The sequence below is a fragment of the Esox lucius genome, chromosome 21 (assembly GCF_011004845.1).
Source record: "Esox lucius isolate fEsoLuc1 chromosome 21, fEsoLuc1.pri, whole genome shotgun sequence".
Classification (NCBI taxonomy): domain Eukaryota; kingdom Metazoa; phylum Chordata; class Actinopteri; order Esociformes; family Esocidae; genus Esox; species Esox lucius.
In genome coordinates, this window is record NC_047589.1 from 18,380,312 (window position 1) to 18,406,103 (window position 25,792).

Here is a 25,792-nt window from a genome sequence, read left to right on the forward strand (position 1 = left end):
GTTAAAATGCACAGCACACTCCTCTCCTCTGCTCTGCCTGTTACACTGGACTCATAATGAGAGGAAGGACCGGTGTCTGAAATGTACAAAGCGATAATGACCTGGCTGTTATGATCTACAATGTGCCCTGGTCGCCTTTTCTATTATCTAGCCTGGGTATCTCTGTCCCTCTCCCACCTCAAATATTATCTAGCCTGGGTATCTCTGTCCCTCTCCCACCTCAAATATTATCTAGCCTGGGTATCTCTATCCCTGCTCCATTTTATCTATTATCTAGCCTGGGTATCTCTATCCCTGCTCCATCGTATCTCTATCCCTGCTCCACTTTATCTATTATCTAGCCTGGGTATCTCTATCCCTGCTCCATCGTATCTGTTATCTAGCCTGGGTAACTCTATCTGTCACAACCCGGCTCTTAGATGGTGACATGCAAAGGAGTCGACACGTTGGCATTAAAGGAGTAACAAAAATCTTTATTAAATAATTTAGAAGATCCAAAACTACAAAGAAAAACTAACCTTAGAAGTGTTAAATTGGGCATACCAGGAATGTAATGGAGATGCATGGATGAATGTAAAATGTGTGGGTGTTGAATGGTGCACCTAATCAAAAACCAATCAACCAAAGCACAAAACAAAATGGTGCTTGTGGAGAGAGGGAGGACTGGGCACCTGGAACTTATATCTCCTGGCTGCCTCCAAACCCAGGTGCAACTGGTCACCTTAATGGCCCTCTCAGCTCCACCTGTCCCCAATCAGCAAATAAAAGCACAAACACAGAAGGACAGGGAGAGCGAGAGGGATGTAACACCCCCTCCCATAAAAATCAGGGCCAAAAAAGGGCCGAAAACAAAAACACACAAATATAGCTTAACAAAAGCGCATCAGCCACCACATTATCTACACTTTGATTATGTGCGCACCTACTCATGTTCCATTCATCCATGCATCTCCATTGCACTCCCACTTTCAGACTTCACATGTACATGTTTCTTTGTAGTTTAATATTTTGTTAATTATTTAAATAATTTAATGCCGGGTTGGGAAACTATCCCTGCTCTCCCTTATCTATTATCTAGCCTGGGTACCTCTATCCCTGCTCCACCCTATTTATTATCTAGCCTGGGTACCTCTATCCCTGCTCCACCTTATCTATTATCTAGCCTGGGTATCTCTATCCCTGCTCCCCCTTATCTATTATCTAGCCTGGGTACCTCTATCCCTGCTCCACCTTATCTATTATCTAGCCTGGGTATCTCTATCCCGTCTCCACCTTATCTATTATCTAGCCTGGGTATCTCTATCCCTGCTCCACCCTATCTATTATCTAGCCTGGGTATCTCTATCCCTGCTCCACCCTATCTATTATCTAGCCTGGGTATCTCTATCCCTGCTCTATCCATGCTCCAACCTGTCTATTATCTACCCTGATTATCTCTATTCCTGCCCCACCAGATCTATTATCTAGCCTGGGTATCTAGATCCTTGCCCCAACAGATCTATCACTGTCCGTTCTTGCCTTATTTTTCCTGGGTATCTCTGTCGCGGCTCCCCTTATCTAGCTTGAATACCCGAGTCCCAGTCTTTCAAGCCCATCTCCTTCATTCTGCCACATTGTTAGCCAGTCAGGTTAACCTTGCTGAAACAGACCACTGGCCAAGTCCAACACTTCTCCTTAACATGCTAATATTATGTCTATTAATGGCATTGAGCTGTGGTGCCAGTAGTTCTGCTAGATAATTGGCTTAATTTTACCTGCCCACGTCCCCTCCAATGACATTCCTGCTCTTCACCAGTTAAGGTCTTCCCCTCCTATTCTTTTCTCCTCTTCACCTTTCACTCCTTACTCTCAAGCTCCCCTGTCAACTTCCTATCCCCTTCTCTCTCTCTCTCTCTCTCTCTCTCTCTCTCTTTCTGTCTCCATTATCACTCCCATTCTGTCACCTCTCTCCCTTCCTCTATTTCCCTCCCACATTCTCTCTCTCTCTTGCTTTTTCACTTTGTCTTTTAAAGTTCTCCTATTTCTTACTCTCTACCCTCTCTTTTTTGTGGACCAAGTCTCCTCCCATACCTGTGGATAATGGTCATCATGATTGGCATGATGGATTTTTACAAGTTATACTTTTAGATTAGTTATGATTTCCTGTGCTTTAGGTTAAAATTGGACTACCGTCTCACTTCATTGGCGAGTGAATAACATTCTACAATAAATGACAAAATATTGTTCTTTTAGGGAAAAGACATTGTATTCCTTTGCCTAGTACGCTTGGCAGTTAGGCCTGTACCATACATTCAACCTGTGGGCGTGTAGCAGACTAATTGATCACTCAGGAGTAGAAGGTGTGTGTTGGGTCAGCAGGCCCATTGACTGGGCTGATTGATTATGCAGCACTAAAATGTCTACTTCTCTATCCCTCACAGCGTTACTGGCTAAGGCCATCATCAATTACCTGCTGTACCGCCGGCAAAGCCAAGAAACTAGTTGGCTGGGCAAAATGGCTACCTGCCTGTGAAATGTGTCTATATTGGCTAGCACAGGCTCGGTTAATCTGCTTCCTTGTTTGTGTTTAATATCACTTAGTGTGTTCATGTGTGTATTTGTGTCAGAAAATTTGGAAAGCTGGACATTCATTTTGGTGGTTAATATAAAGGTTAAGCTAAAGCTAACTGGGAAATATAGATATTTTGGTGGAAGATGATTTCGGGGATGTTCTGCTGTCTTTGTATTTTGACGTGGATGTCTTTACACTATATTGTGTTTTTAAAATGATTTAGTTGCTTATTTGCTGCCCGTGTCAGCATTGCTTGAGTTGTTTTTTCCGGAATGCTGTGCAATCCATTTCAAATGTCTGAATTTTCTTTTGCGGGGGTGACTGATTTCTCTGGTTGGTTCAGGACCTTCATGTTAAAAGTGAATTGGCATGGTGATTCCCTAGAATACTCAGCTGGGTCAACCAAAGTCTGCTTTGAAATAAAACTGTTTTAAAACTGATTCATTTAAGGGCTGGACCTCATGTCACTTCTGAATTCCCCAGGTCTGAGAAGCTGCTTTGGAATACAAAATTATACATTCACATTTTTCTTAAAAAGTTATTTTGAGTTTACAATGCCTTTATCCAATTAAAACTTTTTTCTCAGTCGTTTTTTTTCTCTGTCGTTTTTAATTAAATATAAAACGACATCTAGCGACAGTTCTTAGTTGATAATTAAAGGATTTGAAAAGTGCAAAATGGCTGAACCATTATAGACCAATTTTGTTTTTCCTATACTTGTCTTCTGCTGCTTTGTCAATGGAGCTGGCTTTGTGATGATGCATTTAATAAAATGGTCTTGTGTTTTCTGAAGCCATTCCATGGACCTTCTGACTCACTGTACTCTCGTCTGTCTCATGGTGAATAGTGAGTAGAGAAATGTTTTCAGTGTGGAGTGTTTACAGGCAACTTATCATTTGAGATCACAAGGAACCTTTTTTCCTTTCTCTTGCTATGGAAAGTATTTTTATAAGCGCAGCAGGTTTTTGTTAGCATTCTGTGCAAGATCATAAGCACTGGGTGTTGTTGTGCATTGCAATAATCTTCAAACTTCAAAGTGTAAATCTTTCTAATTAATTGGGGTTCAATTATAAGATGGAGGAAATGTGAAGGGAAGCCTTCACTATAAATGTCTCTTTTTAAGACACGAAGATTTAGCTGTTGGTGCTCCTGCTGTGTCTAGGGAGTGTTACTGAGCCAGGAAGGTGAGGTGTGGTTTAGTGTGAAAAGCATCAGGATCCAATTCACCTTCATGGCCTTGGTAATCCAATCCCGGTCTGTGATGTATATGGCCGACCTGGTAATCCCATACCAAGGATCTCTTCCGTTAGACTCTGGCTTCTGCCTGCTAATGTCACGCGCGTGGAGGGGCGCGTGGAGGGACGGTTCCCTCCACGCGCGTGTGCACACGCATATACGCATGCGCGTCGGCGCACGCCGGGCATTCACCCTCTCCTCTCCTTGTTCCCTACAGAGCCCTGGGTGCAGAAGCGGGTTGGAACTGCAGCATGATTGACGGCAAACAAAGCTGAACGGCCTGTCACTCATCTCTCCATCGGCGTGTCAAAAGGCTGCTTTCCTCCAGGGCCTCCGGCTCTTAGCTATCGCCTCTCGCCGCTCTCCTCCCCTGTACCTCCTCCCTCCGTCCTCTCCCCCTTTTCTTATCTGGTCGACAGGCCAGTCGCGCCGTGACCTCAGTGTACCGTGTCCCATCCCCCCCCCGCCCCAACCCCCCCCACCCCCGTTCCCGCACGGCCAGAGAGAGAGACACCGGGGAGAGGCTCGGAACGGAGGGAGAGAACTCCGGACCAAAACAAGCGGTGCCCCCCTTCCTTTTGTCGCTCCCTTCGTCTCCCCCTCACCAAGCTGTTAACAGGGAGGTTGGCATGCTGCCACAGTTCCTTGGCTCCTGTCTCCACAAAGGTTGGATTATTTCGTAGACTCACCGGCCCAGGCCTTTTCCCTCGGCCCCTGTGATTCGGGAGAGGGAAAGGAGAGGGATTCCTCGTCGAGAAAGCGGCCGTCCATTTCTGCTGGAGACCCCAGGTGTCTGAGAGGGAGCAGCGATGCGTTTCCCTTTGGTGTTGATGCTGCAGGCTCTGTGGGCCAGTGTGTGCCAGACCATGCAGCACTACCCCGCAGCCTGGGGACACTACGACGTGTGCAAGTCTCAGGTGTACACAGATGACGGACTCACCTGGGATTACATGGCCTGCCAGCCCGAGGCTATGGACATGACCAAGTACCTAAAGGTTTCGGTGGACCCGCCCAACATCACCTGTGGAGATCCCCCGGAGACATACTGCGCCCTGGTAAGTTTTGGCTCCTTTCTTTTTTAAGTGTACCTTTACCTCCTCTCCCGACAGGCCCATTCCTTTTCTGTAAACCCACTGTAGTTATGTACACATACAAATGGGGCTTTTGACTCATGGACATTTGTATTGAATTCATAATCTCGTTTATATTCTGCTGGTTTAAGTAATGGGAACTAATCTAAATATATCAATAAAAATAAAATAAGTTGTAGCTCTATTAGCAGACATTTGGCATTTATAGTCACCTCACTGCAGTTTATTAGTCTTAGTAACAGTTTGTTTAGTCTCTTGCTATTGACAAAGAAACTGGCCGTTCAGTAATAGCAACAATATGTTGCTGGATTTATGTTTGATTTACGTTTTGATTTATGTTTATGCTGCTGGATCATTGTTTGTTGGAAAAACAATATTGTTTTCAAGGCAACATGCAAAGCATTGGGATTAGAAAACCTGGTGGGATGAACATTAAAAAATGTAATGACACAAAACGTTCAGATGTTAGCTAGGCAAGTTTGAATATTGTGAGGCTTAAAATTACAACTAAGATGTTTTTGTGTGTTCCATTGAATGCTTTTTTTGTTTAGGCTTATGTTGAAATGTAGACATTAGCAAATTGAGACAGGCTGGTTTGTTCTGGACAAACAAACAAAACCTCATGGATACCAAAGCATTCTTTGGAGCGTGAGAAATATTTGCATAATCATTGTGATTGGAGGATAGCTGTCAGACTGAAGACTCTTAGGCATATTACATGGAGTACAGAGAATGTCATGGAAGCTCAAGTGACTGATACTCAGCCTAGCAGTTTCTAACCTCTTACAGTAAATGCACACTGACATGGATGTGTCCTGACGCTGGCTTAGCAGTGATGCCCTGATGTATGTGACAAATGAAAGCACATCAATGTCAATTTTTTAAATTAATTTTGCTATGAAAAAATTATGATAGGTGATTCAGGCGTTTTTTGGGATTACACTGACACCCTTAGCTTTCCATATGCACTCATTCTCTTCTGCTGGTAGTCGTTGATTTACACAGATGCTGATTAAAAGAGTATTTGTGTAAAATGTAGTGTCATTAGCATTGGGAAATTATCAGCATGCAAGAGAAAACCACTTGAAAGTTAGCACGTTGCTTTCAGGAATAAAGCGGCACGCCTGTCTTTTGTAAAGGGGTGTATAGGGTAAAGTATTTAATTAGACAAGGGCCTCCTCCTCATTTGGGCTCTTCAGCTTTGGAAATCACAGCTGACAGGTTCATTTTGTGACACGCTGGCATTCAAAGATGGATCTGTTTTGGGGTTTGAGTGTGTGTTTTTTAGTGTGTATGTGTACCAAGCCATCAAACATTACATTAGAACAAATAGCACTCAAGAGCTCTTTAGATAAATAGTGAGAGGTTCCAAGAAAGTAGTGAGTTGATGAATACAAATAGACAGCCACTGTCAGCCAAGAGGAGAGTGGGAGGGAGGGGGAGATGGAGAAGGAGAGAAAAAGGGAGGGAAAGAGAGGGTGGGTGGGGTTGGGGGTGACTAGGTCTATGAATAAAATGCCCAGTGACTGCAGAGCTAATGTCTTGTATTCAGGGGCTTTGAAAAGTGAATTATTCAATATGTTTTGTAGCCAATGTGTTTTATTCATAGGATACATTATTCAGCCAGACATATCAGAGGCACATTTGAAAACGCTGACTCCATAACAGGCTCCCAAGGTTGCCTTTAAAATGGCTGTGCTGCTTCATCTTTGGGTCAGCGTCAAAATTGGGTAATCTTCCCCAACCCCCTTGAGGTAGTGAGCACCCTAATTGATTCAATTTGACCCTGATTGTGCATTGGTCCAGACTTGGACAGAGGAGTATTGCATTTTTAGTTAGATGTTTTCTCTGTGCGTGTGTGTGTGTGTGTGTATACGTTTGTTTGTTCGCTTAATTTCATAGCCAGTGGTTCAATAATCTCATTCTATTCCTTGCTGCGTATTTTATAGTCCAGTGATCTTTCATTGCATTAAAGTTAGCATTCGCGCAGCTATTGTTTTTTCTGTAAACTTTCTTTCCTGCTGGCTGTCAGAGTGACGCCACTGGCCTTTATACGAGTGGAGTCATTCATTCTAACAACCCCACGTCACTCATTAGCTGGTTCCCCACTCTGCCTCAGGACCACCAGTCACAAATCAACAAGGACATTACAGCCACAATGTTATCAGAAAATGAATCATCTCTCTTCGGGGCCATTCATTCTTTGTAGTTGGTTTACATGTACTTGGCAGTATCAGGACTCAGTAAATCAATGTTTGAGCAATTACTGTTGAAATGGCTGGAACTGTGATGCCAATACACTGCTTCTGATGGTAATAGCAGTTTTTATTATGAGTATGATCACTCTGTATTCGGGCAATTACCATTAGCATCAGGCTATCTGAGAATTCAATGGCTGTTAATTGATTTGGGCTCATATACCGCAGCTTGCAGGCAACAGCCGGCTCTAGCCCTAGTATTCAAGGACTGCCTGTCTGCTTCCTGTGTGTTTGTGGAGTTGTCAGGCACCACATCACTGCCTGTGGACAGGGAGAGCGAGAGACAGGGAGAGCGAGAGACAGGGAGAGAGAGAGACCAGGAGAGAGACCGGGACAGAGAGACCAGGAGAGAGAGACCAGGAGAGAGACCGGGACAGAGAGACCAGGAGAGAGAGACCAGGAGAGAGAGACCAGGAGAGAGACCAGGAGAGAGAGACAGGGTTAGAAAGATATAGAGAGACAGAGAGAGTCTGAAAGAGAAATAGACAGAAAGTCCTCCGGATGTGGTGCTCTGTTCATAAGAGCATGCTGATCTGAGATTCCTGTCATCATCCCGGGGGTCAGCGATCCTGGCAGCCAGCCAGATTGTGCGTGTACGCCAGTGCGTGCGTGTGTATAATCCGATGCAGGCCCATCATCTACTCTGAGACGCCTTTTATTCCACTCGCAGTCCAGTGACCTTTGCCGGAGCAATAACTTGACCCCTGGTGAACTATAAGACACAGTTCTGCCGTGATATTAGATTTCTCTGTCCCCTCTAGTTATGGACTATGAGTTGCCTGCGACAGCTAGGAAAGGGCAGGGAGTGTGAGAAGTTGGCGCTTCAGTCGCATATCTCTGGAGGGGTTTAAAGGTGGGGAGTGTTCCGAAGAGCTTTTCATGGTTTTATAGGATATTCAGATGGAATGACTTGCTCTGAACGCTACGTTGCTAGGGTTTCCTAGAAAACATGGTGGGAGGAATTTGGATTTCCGGCTTATTTCATCCATCAACTGGGATTTCTGAGGCCTGTGGTATCTTCAAGTAGAGAGGAACCATGATTAAGCATTTTTAATTAGTTGCAGTATTTTATACTTGCATTAATCTTCCTGCGAATTGGTCTTAATCCTTTTTTCCTTTTCGTACAGGATAAGGTAAACACATGTTGCATAAACTAAATAACTTTTACTGTGTGTGTGTGTTGGCATGGGTTCTGTCACTCAAATACTCAAAAAGTAATTAATACTTTACTACTTCTGTGAGGTATTCTTTTTGAATGCTTAAATGAGCTTGGCGAAGTGTGATTGGAAAGGAAATGTTCTGATCGAATCTCCCGAACATTTGAGTTGCTGCGATGAGGCATGACCGTAAACACGGATTGTGCATCACAAAGGGGGTAATATTACCACAAAATAACAGGGTTATGTATATAAATAATTTATAGTAACATTATTACAAGGATATGCGGTATATATATTTATTTAATACAACATCAAGCTTTTGAATTACATTGTATTTGTTGGTGTATCAAGATAGTTTCCCTACCTAATTTATGCTAGTTTCCCTTCCTTTAGTAGCAATAACAGGCACAGAAGTTCAACAAAACCAGGCCCGATCAATGCAACTCTCACCAGAAAGCCCTTTTTTGTAACTGAATCTGTTCTATTGTGGCACATATTAGATTTCTCTTGCACGGTTTCCCATAAACCACCAGAGATTTGCAAAACTGAAGTGTATTCGGTGAACCACTGCCCTCTGCATTTTAGGTAATATGACTGGTCAAGAAACCGTGACTAACTGGGCATGAAATAATTCAGTGGCCGGCGCCTATGTCGATAACTATGTATCAATATAGTTGGATCTCCATTGGACTGTGACATCTCAGGGCATCTCTTATTAATATCAACAGTACTTTAGCCACTTTCTACTCTCTTATATACTTTGTCAATGGTTATCCCCCCCCCCCCACATTGGCTGGTGCAATCGGAAAGGATAGCTAGCAAAGTTACATTTTGTGTTGGTTTGACAACTCGCTGTGGAGTTTTAAAATAATGTGAAATGTCCATCATTAATGGTTGCTTCTTGCCTCAATTCACAACCAGGAAGTGCTGATGATGGTTAGAACTGGACTTCCAGATTGCTGTGATGGATTTAATAGCCAATCAAAACTAAATTAGGAAACAACAACTGAGATGATTAAAATGGCCTTCTGTACCGAGCAGGCACCAGCTGGCCTAACGTTATAAGATGTTAGGTCATTAACTGTAATTCTAGGTGACAGACAGGGACAAAGGCATCTCACTAATATAGCATGTTCTTCATTATTGACTCAGCGTGCAATAAGGGTACATACTACAGCATGTCACAGCCCAGGTTATCTCATGTGACTGATGGACACTAGAGAAAGAGAACAATCTATTCGAATATTGTGAGACAGAAAATGATATAGGTGATCATGTATTCATCCATCCATTCATTTAACCATTCACTCATTTAATCAGCTGCTCTAATACCTGAGAAATGGCATCGGAAAATGATTATTGTATTTCTAAACGTAGACAATTGTGATGTGAAAGCGTCTAGACCGGTACGGCTCAAGCATCAGTAAATATGTTTTGTTAACCAATGAGAGAGTGCCGCTCGGCTTGGTTTGTATTTTGATATACAATGGTGACCTTTCCCTCAACTGATCATGATTACCCAGCTCTTCAGTCTGACAGGGGTTGTTTTAAGTCTGCCACCCCTTATGGCTCCCTGCCATCCCTCAAGAGGCTCACACATGACATTTCCTGAAGAAACCAGTGTGCTGTCAGCAACAATATGCCTTTTTTTCAGAGTTAAATATGCAGCTTGACTGAATTCACGGGGAGTGAGGGAGAAAGGGTTTACCTGGGTCTGCAGTGTTGTTTCTCAGACAAACGGTCACGTTTGGTTTAGTCAAATAGTTTATTCATTCTACTTTCACGAGGGGAGGACTGGAAAATAAGACACACAAAGAAGCTTTTCAAAAGTGCTGACATCCTTAAACGAGGCTGGACTCTGGATAATATTAGCATTTTAACAGCATTGAAAAACTAATTACTTATTCAATAGAACTGTTGAACATCAGACGCGTATTAAGTAGACTTTATCCATTTATGTGTTTTCTCTTTCATCTCTGTCAGCCTGAACCAAATCAATGGCCTGTTGAAATACTTGTACTGAACCACTAGAGAGTTCTGGATCACCACTCCCAGCACTTCAAAGTGAACAACATGTTTGTTTCATTTCCCCCTTAGAGTTGGTAGTTGTAAGTAATGGTTTGATTTAGGATCACTATCTAGATTACCCCAAACAAGCAATCAATGTACCATAACGTCATCTACAGTAGTACATTTATTTTATGTGTACATAATTCACTTAAAACCTACAACAAAACATGTTTGATTGTGTTTTTTCTCAGGTTATCTTAAACTGCACAGACAAGATCCTTTTGGATTTGAAACGGTTTGATTTCCCCAAAACACATCTCACAATAGGCAAATAAAACCAAAATGTGCAATAAGCACAATCATATTACCTAAGTAATAATATTGAGAGTGTAATGTTTGACCAGAACTTGACCAGACTTTAAGGTCACACGCAGACCATTAGGTTTAGGGGTGGACTACGAGCTTCATGTTTCAATTGTACGTCTTGAGCAAAAGCATTGTGTGTGGCTGAAGGTGGCAAGCTTGACCGTAACAACAGCAAACAATCCAGTGTTGAATCAGCATTGATAGTGCTGAATGTAACACTGGTCCAGTGTGAATGTGGGTCCATGCTTTGCAGTGTTTTAAGTTCTGACACTTTCTCAGTGATAAAGAGATGAATGCAATTGTCTCTCATATTATTAAACCCTTTATACTGAGAAGCCTGGCTCTCCTTTCTAAAAGTGGCCTGGCTCTCCTTACAAAAAGTGTCTAGGACTTTGAGTAGGGTTGCACATTTTCAGGATACTTCCTGCTTATTCACTTTCCTTTTTAAAGTGGGGTTATTTTTAAATGTTTAGAATGTTGCAACCCTACCTGGATTTCACATTATGCCTTCAGAGTTGCAGTTTGTGTACTTCCTATTGAAATTCAGACAAAAATAGGACAGGTTTTAATTCACCTGTAAACTGTTTTCAGATGAGTGCCAGGTCAAAACATTGTCTGGAGACGCCTAAACCATTTTAACTTAAAATAAAATCTATATCTGATTGGATTTGTTTAAAAAATGGTATGTCATATGTTGTTGTGTAGGACACAGATATGAAACACAGATATGAAACACAGATATTAAACACCGATACAAAACACTTTCTATTCTGCAGAAGAGCATGCTGGGATTTGCACTCTGTGAACTGACACAATCATACTCCCACAGTCAACACTGTTGTTAACACAGACACTGCCTTTACAATAGTTAATTTACTCCCAAATCAATACAAGATATGATCCGCTGAAAAATCAAGGTTAGTTATCACTGGTCAATTCTGTGTGTAGAAGTGTTTCTATAATTTAATTCGTTCTCCTGACACCTACGGTACCTTATCCAACCGCTCAGGTCAGGAAGGCTGTGTTACGTGATAGAAAGCCATTATCAGGTGCATATAGGACATCTTCACGTATCCTCTTTTAATGGCGTGTCAGGGCCTTGCCAGCTCAGCCATGTGTGGTCCAGACAAGTCTACATCGTCCGGACGAGTCCATGGCGACGAGGAGAGAAGAGGCGGAGCGTCCGCTGTCTAAGTGGTGTGACATTAACTGTGACCCAAGTGGTACCCCATGACCTATGTAGTGCACTGCTCGTGACCACGTGCCCTGGGGAAATGGGACACGGCGCAGCGGAATGAGACACCTGCCATGTAGTGAACACAAACATGTAGATCTGAGTGCATATGGTAGCAGAAATTAGCAGGGTCACTTGGCCCAAGAAAATATCCCTCGTTTTATCTGTGAACGTGTTTTTAAATAGTTTCAAATAGCTTCCAGCCATACCTCTCAGGGATTATGTTCGTATGGGACTATTTTGTGAAGCACTATTACGTTGTGCATGAATGTAAATTGATGTAATTACATTTGCTATCAACATATCCTAAGTCCTTTTGGTCCTTAATGACTCACTATTACGCTATGAACAAAGCCTGATTAAGAATTGCATTTAAGCTTAACGGCTATGGTTAACTTAAGTTTGAGATTAGTCACGACAGTACTGGCATTAGGAATACGTTTAGGGTAAGGTTTTCAAATACAGAAAACTTAATGCCCCAAAATAAAAAGAAATCACCACTCACTAGAATCAAAACCTTTTTGACAGTAATTTCTTTGCAGCGTGTGCTCTTATGAACTTCCTATTTTGGTGGTCATGGATCCTTTTTTATCAAAATGGACTTACGTACAGAGTACCAGTGATATTGTAGCGCATGGCAGAAGGGAGAAAATGCGTATCGGGGAGAAGTTTCAATATTTGTTATTATTCATCCCTGCATGTCTTCAGGTCAGAACTGCAGGCATGCAACTAGAGATTTGTGCAGAATGGCAAACATTCTGAGGTTATATCCTGATGTACCAGATTCCCTGGGTTGAACTTGTAGCAGTCAGACACAGAAGAAGTATCCCGGCGAATTCTGCCACAACAAGATAAGAGAGTGCTTCCTCCTTTCCTCTCCCATGATGCTGTCTGTCAGGTTTTCATCAGTGTACTGTTGCCTTCTGCTATAATATAAGAGGCTGCATCTTAAATGACTCCCTGGTCCCTATATTATAGTTCATTTTGTGCAACAGCCCTTAGGGATTTGGTAAAAAATATTTGACTATGTAAGTGAATAGGGTGTCTTTTGAGAGAGTGATGCGGACAACAGAATCAAACCGCAGACATTTCCCATTATCTCTGCTGTATGGCTTGTCTTGTTTTCAACGTCAAATTATATATTTGAACAGAAGAGATACCAGGAGTGTGATGCCTATCCAAATTGGCTAAAGAGCCGACTGTACACATGGATGGAATGACAAATAATCTGCTGTAGAATATAAAAGACACTAACATGGCTTATTTTCGCAGCAGTGATTTAAAAAAATAACAATTCCTCATCAGTTTGGAAATACACATTATAGTCTTGGAATTAACATAGAGATTTACAGTGACTGTCTGCCTTGGACATGCCTTGCTGTTGACTAGTTGAATACCCATATTGTCTCCAAGGAAATATGTTCAGCCCTTTTCTCCCAATGGAACATAGAAGGCATGAATAATGCTGGCAAACCATTTGGTTAAATCATCAGTTAGATTTCTGTGACGCAGGGATTTCTTTTTAAATATTCCATTTTCCTAAGGGTTTCCATTCTCCCTCTTTAATGCAACGTGAGCCCAAATCTCTCTTGTGGTAATAAGGCTTTTGTTACGTTTCACAGTTCATCACGCATGGAGAATGATGGTCTGAAACCCCCACTGTGTATGGCTTCTAAGAATAGCAGTGATACAGCACTGGGCCTTCTGAAGCAGGGCTTAGGGATCCATTGACTGTTAATTGCTGTTAGTGCTTCTGAGGCGGATGTCCCCTCTGTGTTAACGGGCCATGTTCACTCCGCTCTGCTGGAGGAAGGCGGTACTGACTTCACAATATACCACATGTCAGCAAGAGGTATACAGAAAACATGCACCCAAATGCATGCGTACAAACTCAAGCACACAGAGCACACGTACTCACACATATGGGCAGAGGCACACACACACACACACACCCACACACACACACCCACACACACACACACACACACACACACCCAGAATGGCTTCTCAGAGAATCGAGAGGACGGATCAAGATGACTCATTGATGGATGTAAATATGAGAAGGGCTTATGAAACAGCTCCATTTATTAGTATGTGGATGGATGCACAGCTAATGGGGTATGGAGAAAGATTAGTACACGCATGTTAAGTGGCCAGTGATTACACGCCTCATTCAAATCAATGGCAGCCGTTCACAGACTACTGTGTAGTGGGAGCGAGGGATGGAAAGGGAGGCATGGAGGGAGGTGGAGGGAGGGGGAAGATGGAGGGAGATGGGGGGGGGGATGGAGAGAGGGATGGGGGGGGCAGTGGGAAGGAAGAGGAGAGGCTGAGAGAAGACAGCATGGATGCTCTTTTTCTTTTTGATCTCAACCAGTCAGCCTTTCGATCTCAAACACATGAACTAGCTAATGGAAGAATTGCAAGTGTTTGTCTGTGTCTGTGTGAGAGAGATTGAGTGAGGGAATTAATACCTATGTGTGCACACAGTATCTACTCTGTAGTATGTTTATACAATATCTGTGTGTGTGTGTTCATGGTTAAAGATAGATTGATGTTAAGTCAGCCTTATTTTCCTAAATTGAGGACAACCCTCCTGGTCTGTGACTTTGCCCAAGTGAGAGAAGTTTCCTATTGATATACAAGTAAATTGCTCTAAATGGGCAGTGGACTATACAACCTGCCAGACCAGTGACGACATACACAATGCAGCTGAACGAATAAACCCAGCCCCCCCCCCTCTCTTTTACTTGGAGTGGACAGATGGTGTAGAATTAATGGCTCTACCCATTTTCAAGAGAGAAACCGAGAGAAGCGTTCTTAGGAAACAATTCTCTTTGAAAAGCGGCAGAAGAAGCATTTTTATTTTTGTTTCTTTTTTCCTCTGTTGTTTTTTTCTGAGGTTGTTTCCTCCCCATAGCTGGCCAACAGGCTCTTTTCTTGGCTGTCTGAGACGTGAGAGAGAGGCAGGCCAGGTGAAACAGCTGACAAAGAAAAGACTTAGAGGGGCCCTTGGATCACCATGACTGACAGTAAAGAAATACAATGATCTGTTGTGTCTGGCAGGGCCAGGGCCCATTTAAAATCAATAACAATGCAATTAGAAGTGGAAATCAAATGCTGAATACTTTGCTGCACTGGACCTCCGATGGATAATGACATTTGACTGGAATTGATCAGTGATGCATTTTGTTCCTTGACATCGGCATAATCTTTCCACAGCTGTCCACATACCGAGGGGAGTGGGGGCTGGATGGGCTGTTTTGGAATCTAAATGATTGACATGTACCAAGTCAAAAGCCATAGAATTTGTTGTTTTCTCTCTTTTTTTTCATCCGTAAAATTATATTGTATTTGATTACCCCTTATGGGTTTATGCAGATTTTAATTGTAAACAAAGTTTTCACACAATGGCTTGGGTTATAATTAAAAAACAAATTTCCTGTGTGGGTTTCCAAGTTGCCTCATAGGCTTGCATCTGTTCCTGGGAGGGAGGCTCAGTCAGTGGTAGTCAGCGTACAAGAAGAAAAAAAAAAACCTCTGCTTTGCTTAATTAAAGAGCAGAAAACCAGGGCACCTATTAACTCTTAATTTTGACATAAATCTGCAGTTATCGCACCAGCGAGACTCTGAGACTATCTTCCCAATTTTAGAGTGACCCAAGAGCCTGCTTCTAATGAGTAGTCCGCTTGATTAAACAGAGAGAGAGAGAGAGAAAGAGACAGACAGAGGGAGGAAGTTTCCAGAGAAAGGGATGGAGATGGGAGAGACAGAGAGAGGGAGGGAGAGGGCGAGCGCGACATATGGGGGAGAGGGGCCTGGCCGTAACACCTAAGCCAGGGGATGGAGTGACCAACTCGTGGTCTCGTGTGGCCGGCTGCCTGTGATATTGGTTCGCTTTTTATCACCCTGGTCAGGACAGAGTGGAATGGGTGAATTGAGTATGGGCCTGCGGTGTGTGCAGGGCTGTGGCCCTATAGGGAGGCCAGGAAGGACATGCTGTACGTTGCATTTAAACTGCCTTCATTCTGTCCTCTTAAGGTTACTGTCTGACTAGAGCCCTTTGCCGGTCCTAATTAGCTGTTCCTCTTTTATTTCCTATGGCTTTATAATAACTGCTGGGAAGTTTATTAGAGCTGCTATACCAGCTGGAAATCCATTGTTGGGGAGACATTTCTTCCCTGTACAAAACAGAGCCAATTGTCCCCGTGTTACATGCTGAAGAGGTCCAAACGTTTGCGTGTGACTGAATGCATCCCGTACTTTCAAAGCACTGGGTGAAGTATGATGTGACTGCCTCTGTTTGTATTCGCACTGAGAGTGTAAATGAACTGATTATGGAAATGAACTAGGCGTCCGACATAGCTCCGGGACGCTCTCTTTGAAGGCTCTCTTTAACGCTTCTAAATGTTAACTGAACGTGTTCACTCTCGCAGTCTCGCCACCACACAGCATCTGGTCAGGCCTCTTCGGCAGTTGCCTCAAAGCTGGTCCGGAGTCCGTAGTCGTTGCGGGGTATTTTGTCCCTGACTCACCATTGGCAGTACTTTCCGTAACCAGCGGAGCTGATGTGCTTGAGGGAGGCGTAAGTGTCTCTGTGGAAACGGGCCAAAGTTATCAAGCTTCTTTAGACTCTCCTAAATACCTCTACTGAGCTTTGTTTTCCCATCTCATTTGGTATGGATGGATGGATAGAGGGATATTATGAGTCATTCCTTCTCTTTCTTTCGAACTCGTCCCTCCCTTCTGTCCTCTTCCTGTCAAAACACTTCCCATTGTTTCCCTGGCTTGGTGTCGTGTTGACAGCGAAACTGGCACTTTTGAATGCAAATGATGCTTATGGAGCCATATTAAGCAATGGATTATGTGTTCATCCTGAAAGCCGTTCTGTAGAATTAGACGCCATTACTATGCTGGTGATACTGAATCAAATTTGTTGAGACTACTTCACTCTGAACTACAGTACACATCTAGTCATTTGTGGATGCTATATTTTTAATCAGTGTTCATTGTAACCACTTATACTCCTTTCTGCTCCTGCTGCTAAGCTACACTGCATTACATAGTCATTTAGCAGCTCACCATGAGGTTAGTGCAGCCATTCAACCTCACAGAGCTCATTCATTTGCACTCTTGTCATTTTCTGAGGGCTTGATACAAGACTCTAGACTGTGTATAAAACAACCCTTATGAAAGTCCCTCGCTCTTTGCTGAGCCAGCCAGTCAGTAATTCTGAATTCGTTTTTCATTTGGCTCAGAAACGACTAAGCAATTGGTTTCATTCCCTGTTTAATAAATTACGCCACTAATAATCCTAATTAGATATCCTAATGTAGTGTTTTTCCTCTCGTCGAATGCTCCCTCTTGCCTGTGTGAGACTGGGGGTGGAATTGATAATGGTGTGTTACATTTCACCCTCTCCTAATGAAACTGCAGTGGTCTGACCCTGAGTCACGTGTGTGTAAATGTTCATTCATACTTGAAAGTGGGTGCATGGTCACCAATTGTTCATGGATTGCGTCCATTTGTTTTGTTTTCGGGATATGCTTCACCGGGTAATATGGACAGTTTGCAAACATTTTGTTTCAATAAGTTTGCGTACTGTGATTGGTCAGAAGTTATCCCAGGGCAATGACCGCTCACCCCCCTGTCCTCTCCTCTTTTTTTTTGGACGAGGAAGATTAGAAGTATGTTCCCCCGTTCAGCTGTGCAAGAGAAATGGTTCATTGCCACATGTGACTGAAGTCTTATGGGGCCTTTCCACCCCCCCCCCTCCCCCCAGCTCTAGTGGTTTGATCCTGTATTATCCTGGGTGTATCGATAGAGACCAGCTTTGCCCCCATATCACTGTGGTTTGACATGTTTTCTTGGTAATAATCTTCTCGTTGTGATTCTTATTATCATCAGTGTCAGTGCAGAAATGATTATGATTAGTTTACCCTCAATTAAATATGCACTTAACACACTGTACGCAATAACACTAATGTAATCGGGAATTATTTCATTTTCTGTCACAATGATAAGAAAACCCAGTCTTCTCCTGAGTCCCCCAGAGACCTGTGTGCCGGTAATGATCTTAAGGCCTGCCTGTAGGGAGCCTCTAATTCACCGGATTGATGGTAATTCTTTTGAACTCTTGGTTGCTTTCGAAGAATGGATGAACGACTTTGTGTGTGTGTGTGTCAAAGCGCCATGTAGCACCACGGTGACATGATTTCACCATAAGCCCCTTGTCAACTGGCTTTGCCTACCAATCATCCCCACTGCAACAACCCATCCAGCCTTTTAAACAGGCACTTCTATCAGTGCTACATGTATTGACACATATAAGCAAATAGAAGACAACAAATTATCTGTGATTACGGTTTGACTGTACAGACAGGAGGACAACTTATTTCATCAATTTGTTTGACGTGTTAATGCATAGACTATTGTTGAAGTTGACAGACACTGGAGTGGATAATTAGCCCCACCCACTTGGACCCTTTTGAGTTTGGTTGTGTTACAAAATGTTATTTCATTTATTTAATTGTCAGTACATGTTAGAGATAGTTTTGTCATTGATAACATCTTGTGTCGTCTTGAATACGTCTCTAAAGCTGTTACTAATGTTAGCAAAGATACATTTGTGCATTAGAAATACATCTCCTAAACACAATTCTCGCAGTAGATTCGACTTCCTTTTTATCGTTCTGTTCATTAAATTCCATAAGTTTAAGAGAACGTGGATAGTGTTTCTCTAACAAAATGGCGAACAGAGATTACAGTAATATTTTTAGAAAATGAAAAGACACTTTTTCAAACAATAGTTATTTCTGAAACACCAAGGTTGATCATTCCCATGTTATGTGCCTGTCTTTATTAATTACAAGTGAATGCTGAAAAGGGCTATTTGGCATTTAATTTGCCAGGTGCCAGTACTCAATGCCCCCCGTAATAACTACACCAACAGATAGCACTGGTAAACAGCACATTCACATTTATCTATTTTCTATTGAAACCGTATTTTGACTAGCAAATGAATGCTATTTCACCATATGCCTACCATGTTTTGTACATGCTGAGTAGATTACACATTCACACGTATACACTTATTACACATTCACACTATATTTGCGTTTGTTCAAGTATAAATTCATTCTGACAAGAAAATATTCTACATAATTTTTACTAACAGCTGAATTCATGCTTTCGTACCTTTCCCCTAGATCTGGTAATTATATGAATGACAGGACTATTTGTTGTACTACATGTTCTCTAACTAGCAAGAATAACTTCAGAATAATTAATGAATGCGTTATTTGCCACTTATTATTTCCAAAACCTTTAATTAATGTTGTATAAATGGGAGACACAGTGGAAAGTGGTAGTAATTAAACAAAATAACGTAAGTTCATTTAACATATTCTGAGTCACATTTCACTCCCAAACAGAAGAATTATGCAACTATAGTTTTTTCTTTTCTTTTTTTTTAATAACTTTTCAAAAAACATTCATGGGGGTTATTACATTCAGTCCAATGTGTTAGTTTCCTGAAAGCTGTTGCAAGCAGATAATCACACGGCAATAAAACATGTCACTTTATAACTGTCTCGTCGGCTTCTTGTACTGATGACTGGGATGATTTTTAAGCACTCCTTTTTAATTGGAGCAGCTGAGGGAGGATGGAAGAAGGAAAAGGGAAGGAGGAGGAAGAAAGAGGGGAGGGAGTAGGGGAGGGAGGGAGGGAGGGAGGGGGGAGGGGAGCATAGTATATGTGTGATCATCAATCCGCTGTTGTTGTAGTTTCATCACATATTAGTTTAATTCGGACCAGGAATCTGTAAGGCTGGCTGCTGAAACAAGGTGTCAGACAGACCTGTACTCTGCTAACAGAGTGCTGCATACCTTGGGAGAGCCTCTCCTCAGCAACTTAGCTGGTCCACAGTGAAAAGTCAAGCCACTTCGGCGATGACGCCTGGGTAGTGTAGGCGCAGGGAAATGTACAGTACAGCAGCATATGGCTGGTAGCATTAGAACGTTCACATAGTTTATATACTGTAGGTAGGCCTAACCCCTGTTAATGGCACTTCGCTTCAGATTCTCATTGTAACATAACTATGTGACATTATAATGATGGTTTTTCAGTGCTGCCAGTGATCCCCTGTCCTCTACCATAAAGTTTCTATGAAACATCCATTGTCCTCAAGTCATTTGACCCTGAAACCACCGGGATATTCCAATCCCTTCGTCTAGGACCGTGTTCTGTCCTTGAGTTATACAGGCATCCCCACCTGTCCAATCACATTTGCTCATTCACTTGGCAGACATATTGGTGTGTCACACGGAGTCAGTGTTATGGAACAGTTGACAATGTGCTTCACTATCAGCAGGTTATACTCTCCCTTTCCATCCTATTTCTTTTTCATACATTTTTTGTTTTAAGAATGCAATAATGACTCACTGTTAAAGATTTAATGCCGATATAGGTTATAAAAAGGCTCTCCTTACTGCTGCATTTTAATCATTATAGATGACATGCAAGGCTTTGATGAAACGTCATACAGGAAAGTGCTGATAAGGAATCACATATTTTGAGAGATGAGAAATTGGTTCCTTATTGCATGTTGTCATCAGCTGTCACTCAAGTGAAGAGCAATTCTTTACAAAATGTTGTGTTTACCTGCTTTCATCCCTTTGAAGTATTTCCAGTTTTTTCAGTGTATATGAAAAATATGGTAGCACTTTATTTCTCAGGATTGAAAGTAATGAAATACTGAGTGAGGTAATGCAACATATCAACTGTTGATTGGCAATTGCCACATTCTGACGTGGTTGTAGCAGTTTTCAACCTGTATTGTTTTGTGGAACTTCCCTTAAAGTTTCATTTTTATTTCAGCATAAAGAAACAAACGATAAATGGGTAACTAGCATGCTCTTGCCTTGTGTTGCCGTCTCAGTTACAAAGAGTTTTCCCCACAACGTTCCCTGCAGTTACCAACTTTTTTTCCGTAAGAACATGTTTACTATTGATGTGTAGTTACCATGTCATTACCCAGTTGTTTCCTGGAAATAACCTAGTTATTACCTCTCTATTTCCATCTTGCCAAATAAGTGCTACCAAAAAAAAAACCATATATCTCACTGGTTGATCTATCACTGGTATCTATCACTGGTTGATTTATCACCGGTATATATCACTGGTTGATCTATCACTGGTATCTATCACTGGTTGATAGAGGCAGTGGTTTCAAATCCCTTAGCATTTTTTTTAAATACAACACAATGTCGCCACACTTAATACATGTTGTACTGTATATTGAAATAACTACATCATTGATTATCATGTATGTCTGTAAATTGGCAACATGCAGAGTGTTATTCAGAATTCTAATTCAATATTGTGATGATTACTATTCTGAATCTACTACACAAAGTGTATTGTAATAAAGAAATTGTGCTTGGTTGGTTAATATGCCCAAATTCTCAGTTTCGCTGTCCCTGTACCATTAACAGTGGGTCTAAATCCTGTGTGACCTCCAGAATGAAAACAGTGTAATGTTGCATATTTTAGAGTGTTGTAGCAAATTACATTGAAAGAGCAAATTTGAAAGATACCAGTTGTTGTCTTTTACTATTGGTTCATCTGATTAATCTTTATGCTGTTTTACTGATTTATACCAATATATTCAAACTCAAGTTTAGAGTCAATGTTTGTGTGGTTTGTCCAGTTGGATGTGTTCGTCCAGTTGGATGTTTTTATAATCACATATTTGTGAAAATAGTACTAAAGCCATAAAAAATACATTATATTTCATTTGTTCATGGTTGTCAGTCCTGGATTATTTGGGCTGTTTTGCGAATTAATATATTGCGGGTGGTGTTAACATCCAATATCCAGTCTAAATCCCAGTTGTCTGGCTCCTCTGCCTACCTTCAGCGCAACAATCAAATACCCACCTGATAATTCCTGTCTCCTTGACAGCTGTCACAAAGGCTGACTTTGTTTTATTAGTTTACTGCTAACAAATGAGTATTCTCAGAATGCAGTCATTATATTTAATTTACCTAGTGTTATTTCCCGACTGTACTCTGAACAAAAAGATATGTGTTGAATTAGCACGTTTTTATATGACATTATCCAAACTGTTTACTGAGCCACTTTATATTTGAGATGGCATTCTGTCAGTTGTCTGTCATGTAGCTTCTACTATTACTGATATTTGTTGTGGAGATACGCAGGATCTTTTTACCAAACAGTATCATCCCAAATATATTATCTCTTTAAAATGTCATCCATGGTAAAGAATGTAGTGATTATTGATGGAACTCACGTGTCCAAGTTTTATCCAGCTCTGTGCGTTTAAATCAGCAGCAATGCAATCATGAGATTAGATTGCTGCGACATAATGACAATGCATTAGTCTTCAGTGCTCATTTTGGCCGTAAGACACTGTGGCCCTGTGTAGATATCTAAGATAATGTTTGAAATGTATACTCAGCATTGTGTAGTCAAGTGACATCAGGGGACCCACTGTCCCTTCTTACACACACCACAGAAAGCAGACAGGGGAAGCGGGCCATCAATTGCGCTTGGTGATGGTGGATAGGCAGTCTAGTGTCACATGGTTGACCATAGTCATGACCTTTCACCTTAACAGGCGGGTTGGGGGGTGGGGAACAAGGCATCAGTGCATCTGGATTAGAGGTTGGGTCCGTGACTTCGGTAACGTCTCGATCAGAGGAAGATTGAGGAAGAGGATGAAGAGGAAGAGTGTTACATATACAGTTTTACAGGACACGTCTGTGTCTTCTGTTATGGCTAGCAGCCACCTATTCTGGTAAGGGTCCGGAGTTACTGGATGAAGACACTGCGACAGCTTGGCGCACACATGCTCTCGCATTCTCTCACATCCCTATGAACCTTGTTTGACCCCATCCCTCACTCTGCCCGTTTTTTTATCATGTTTCCTCTCTCTCTGCTCATTTCTCCCAGTCGGAATTCTCTGAGGCACACACAGAACCTTTGTTACTTAGGTGACCAACGCCAATGTTCCAGAAGATCTAAGCCTTTACAAAGCAATCAAATACAGTATCTCAAGCCTTTTCATGCCCTCAAATTGGAAGCTTAATAACTCCCAGGAAAAAAAGGTAATCAAAAGGGGCTCGATATTTTTATCATATAGAAACTTCTAATCATTTTAAATATTGGTGTTGCGTGAAAGATCCCGAATCATTCAGAGAAAACTGTAGCAGGAGGTTTTACTAGTTTACCAATATTGAAGCACCAGAATGCCTTATGTGAAACCATACAGTGGAATGTGACACTGTTTTATAACTGTCCCGTGAATGTAAGGCAGAGAAGGGTCAGTGTTAACGTTTGAAACAATAAGTTAGAATCAGTGCTGTCAAAATTGAAATCCAACCACCAGCAAGACACACAAATTAATCCGATGAGCATGTGTCAACTGTCTGCTTATTCCCAGCGCCCCTTCGTCAAAAGATTGACTATGTCTGTATCTCCAAACACTGTCATTTAGGGCTGTGAATGTATGGCTACTTCCTCTGAGCAATGTTTTAACACACAAACCTTTTTCTAACTAACAATATTGAAAAATGATTTTGAGTACTACTACTGATTGGTAGTCAGTTGTTGATTCGATATATAATTTCATTTAAAGAGCTTTCCCAAACACGCAAACAATTCTGTAACTGATTTTCATTTTTATTTGACACAACGTATTTACACAGACTTTTGGGATGTTTCTGTATCACGTACCTTTGCAGTACTGTTGTTGGTCATGTTTGGACCCAGTATGTTTAAGCAAAGCCCGAGGGGTGAGACATGTTGTGAGCTGCTGTCGCAATGTTAGCTTTTGCTTTGGGCAACCAGGAGTAACAGGGATATTTGCCTAGCTTGCTAAGTTTGTTCTGTTATCTTTTTTGAAAGCTGGATGTCCTGCAATGCTAACCCTCTCACTTGGGCATGCCTCAGACAAGTGAAGTAATGAGTTGTATTTGCACTACCCACACATACATACATGCTCTCATGTATACACACGCCCAAGCATGTACCCACTGGAACACACGCATGCATGCTCTCATGTATACACATTTACCGCCCCCCACCAGCCGTGTGCGTAGGTAGGGCTCAACCAGAACCCTGTGCACAGTACTGCCCCCGACACACACACGCACACATGTGCATCATTTTTTGGCAAACCCCCCTCTACCTCATCTCACTCCTCAACATCTACCAACCCAACCGAAATATGTGATCTGGCAGATACCTCACCCAAGTCACTACCAAAGTCAACGCCTCACTTGGCCTATTCATTGGCCTACCACCAGTGACGTCATTGTAAATGTGTCGCATGGTTGATATAAACAGTTTTCTAAGGGGCCAACCAGAAAGAATATCGCGTTTACAAGCTGAGTGTATACTTGTGTGTGCATATTCATACACACCTCCCACACCCCACGCCACGTCTGCCTGGCGGTAGCCTGAGACGGACAGTGGGTTAGAGGTCAGGAGACGAGGTGATACAACGGAGGTTAAGGACAGACCAGGCTGAGGAAGAAGAGCACATAGCATCACTGACTGTTAGCACTGCAAATATGACATCCGTGAGAATGAGAGCATTCCAGACAGCCCTTCCGTCCTGGTAATCCACTCTGAGTGAGAGTGGGTTGTGTGTCTGGGAACCTTTTCAAAGATATTCATGAAATGTGTTGCCTGATGTGTGTTAGGATCCTTGTTGACACCTTATTTACTTCAGGATAAAATGTGTTTTAAAGCAACTCTCCCTAGATGCAGTGTTTGTGTATTTACTTCTCTAACTCACTACAGTCTAAGAGGGCCTTTAAGTCTATGCTCATGGTATGCATGCTAACTCAGGGGTGTTGGGTGTGTTGGAGGTTGAAGTGGGCCACAGTGCCGAGCAGCAGAGATGATGGCTGCCTGCCCTGCTGCTTTGCCAGTGTAGCTGTAGCGTCAGAGAGATGTCAAGGTCTTAGCATTGGAACTGAGCATTTGTAACCACCTCCCCCTGTGGCAAAAGAGAGAGAGAGAGAGAGAGAGAGAGAGGACGAGAGAGGAAGAAAGAAATAGAGAGAAAGATAGAGATCCCAAACTCTCCTGGTTTCCGTCCTTGTACTGTCATCTGTGCCAGTCGTATCCAAAAGTGAACAGCGTCTCTCTCTGTGCTCTGTCTAGTCTAGGTGTGGGAGTGAGACGGAACGACAGGACAAGACATACCGGGGAATAGTTTGATAATAAACGATAAGATCGAAGACAGTAGAGCAACAGAACAGCAAGGGCATCAACAAACAAGGTGGGCGAGGAGATGATTGGAATCCTCAACACTTTGGAGATGACATTTTATGTTCCATAGCTGGCATAGATCTTAAGTTCTAGGCAACGACAGTTCCAGGCTATAAGAAAGTGCCAGAACTTTCCTAACTACAGCCTACATTGATACTTTTTTGAGATGTCATCAAAATGCCCTACAAAAGTTATCTAAAGTGGAAGAGGCGTACTAGGTTCATAGGGTAAATGTGTTTTTGTCTTGGTACTATTACATCAGTGTCCATATAGAGTGTGGAACTTCTGGATCTTCTTTTAGACATGTTGATGTATGTTTATGTGCCAGACAACAGCAATGATAGGCTACGTATGTATCTATTATCTTTTATTTGCTAAATACAACCCTTAGTTCTGCTGTGAATTTACCACTTGAGCATAGCATGATGAAGTCGGACAATCAGATTTTTTTTTAAATAGCAATTGGCTAGTCTTGGCTAAACTTGGTATTGTATCCATTATTATGTAATTCAATACATTATTAGATTTTTATTTCATTTAAATATTTTTTATGTTGGCACTGTAGTTTTGGAGTTTTGGGTTT

At 42.1% G+C, this 25,792-nt stretch overlaps 1 protein-coding gene across 8 annotated transcripts in view; it reads left to right on the forward strand.

Annotated features, from left to right (window-relative positions):
* Positions 1-4,262: 4,262 nt before the first annotated feature.
* Positions 4,263-25,792, forward strand: part of ntng1a (netrin g1a) — a 95,901-nt gene continuing 74,371 nt past the window's right edge. For all 8 annotated transcript variants that reach the window (XM_020041979.3, XM_020041980.3, XM_034289394.1 and 5 more), the window contains exon 1: positions 4,263-4,842. In XM_020041979.3, coding sequence (XP_019897538.2) covers positions 4,597-4,842 — 246 coding nt within the window. In that variant the 5' untranslated portion in view covers positions 4,263-4,596. The remainder of the gene's footprint in view (positions 4,843-25,792) is intronic.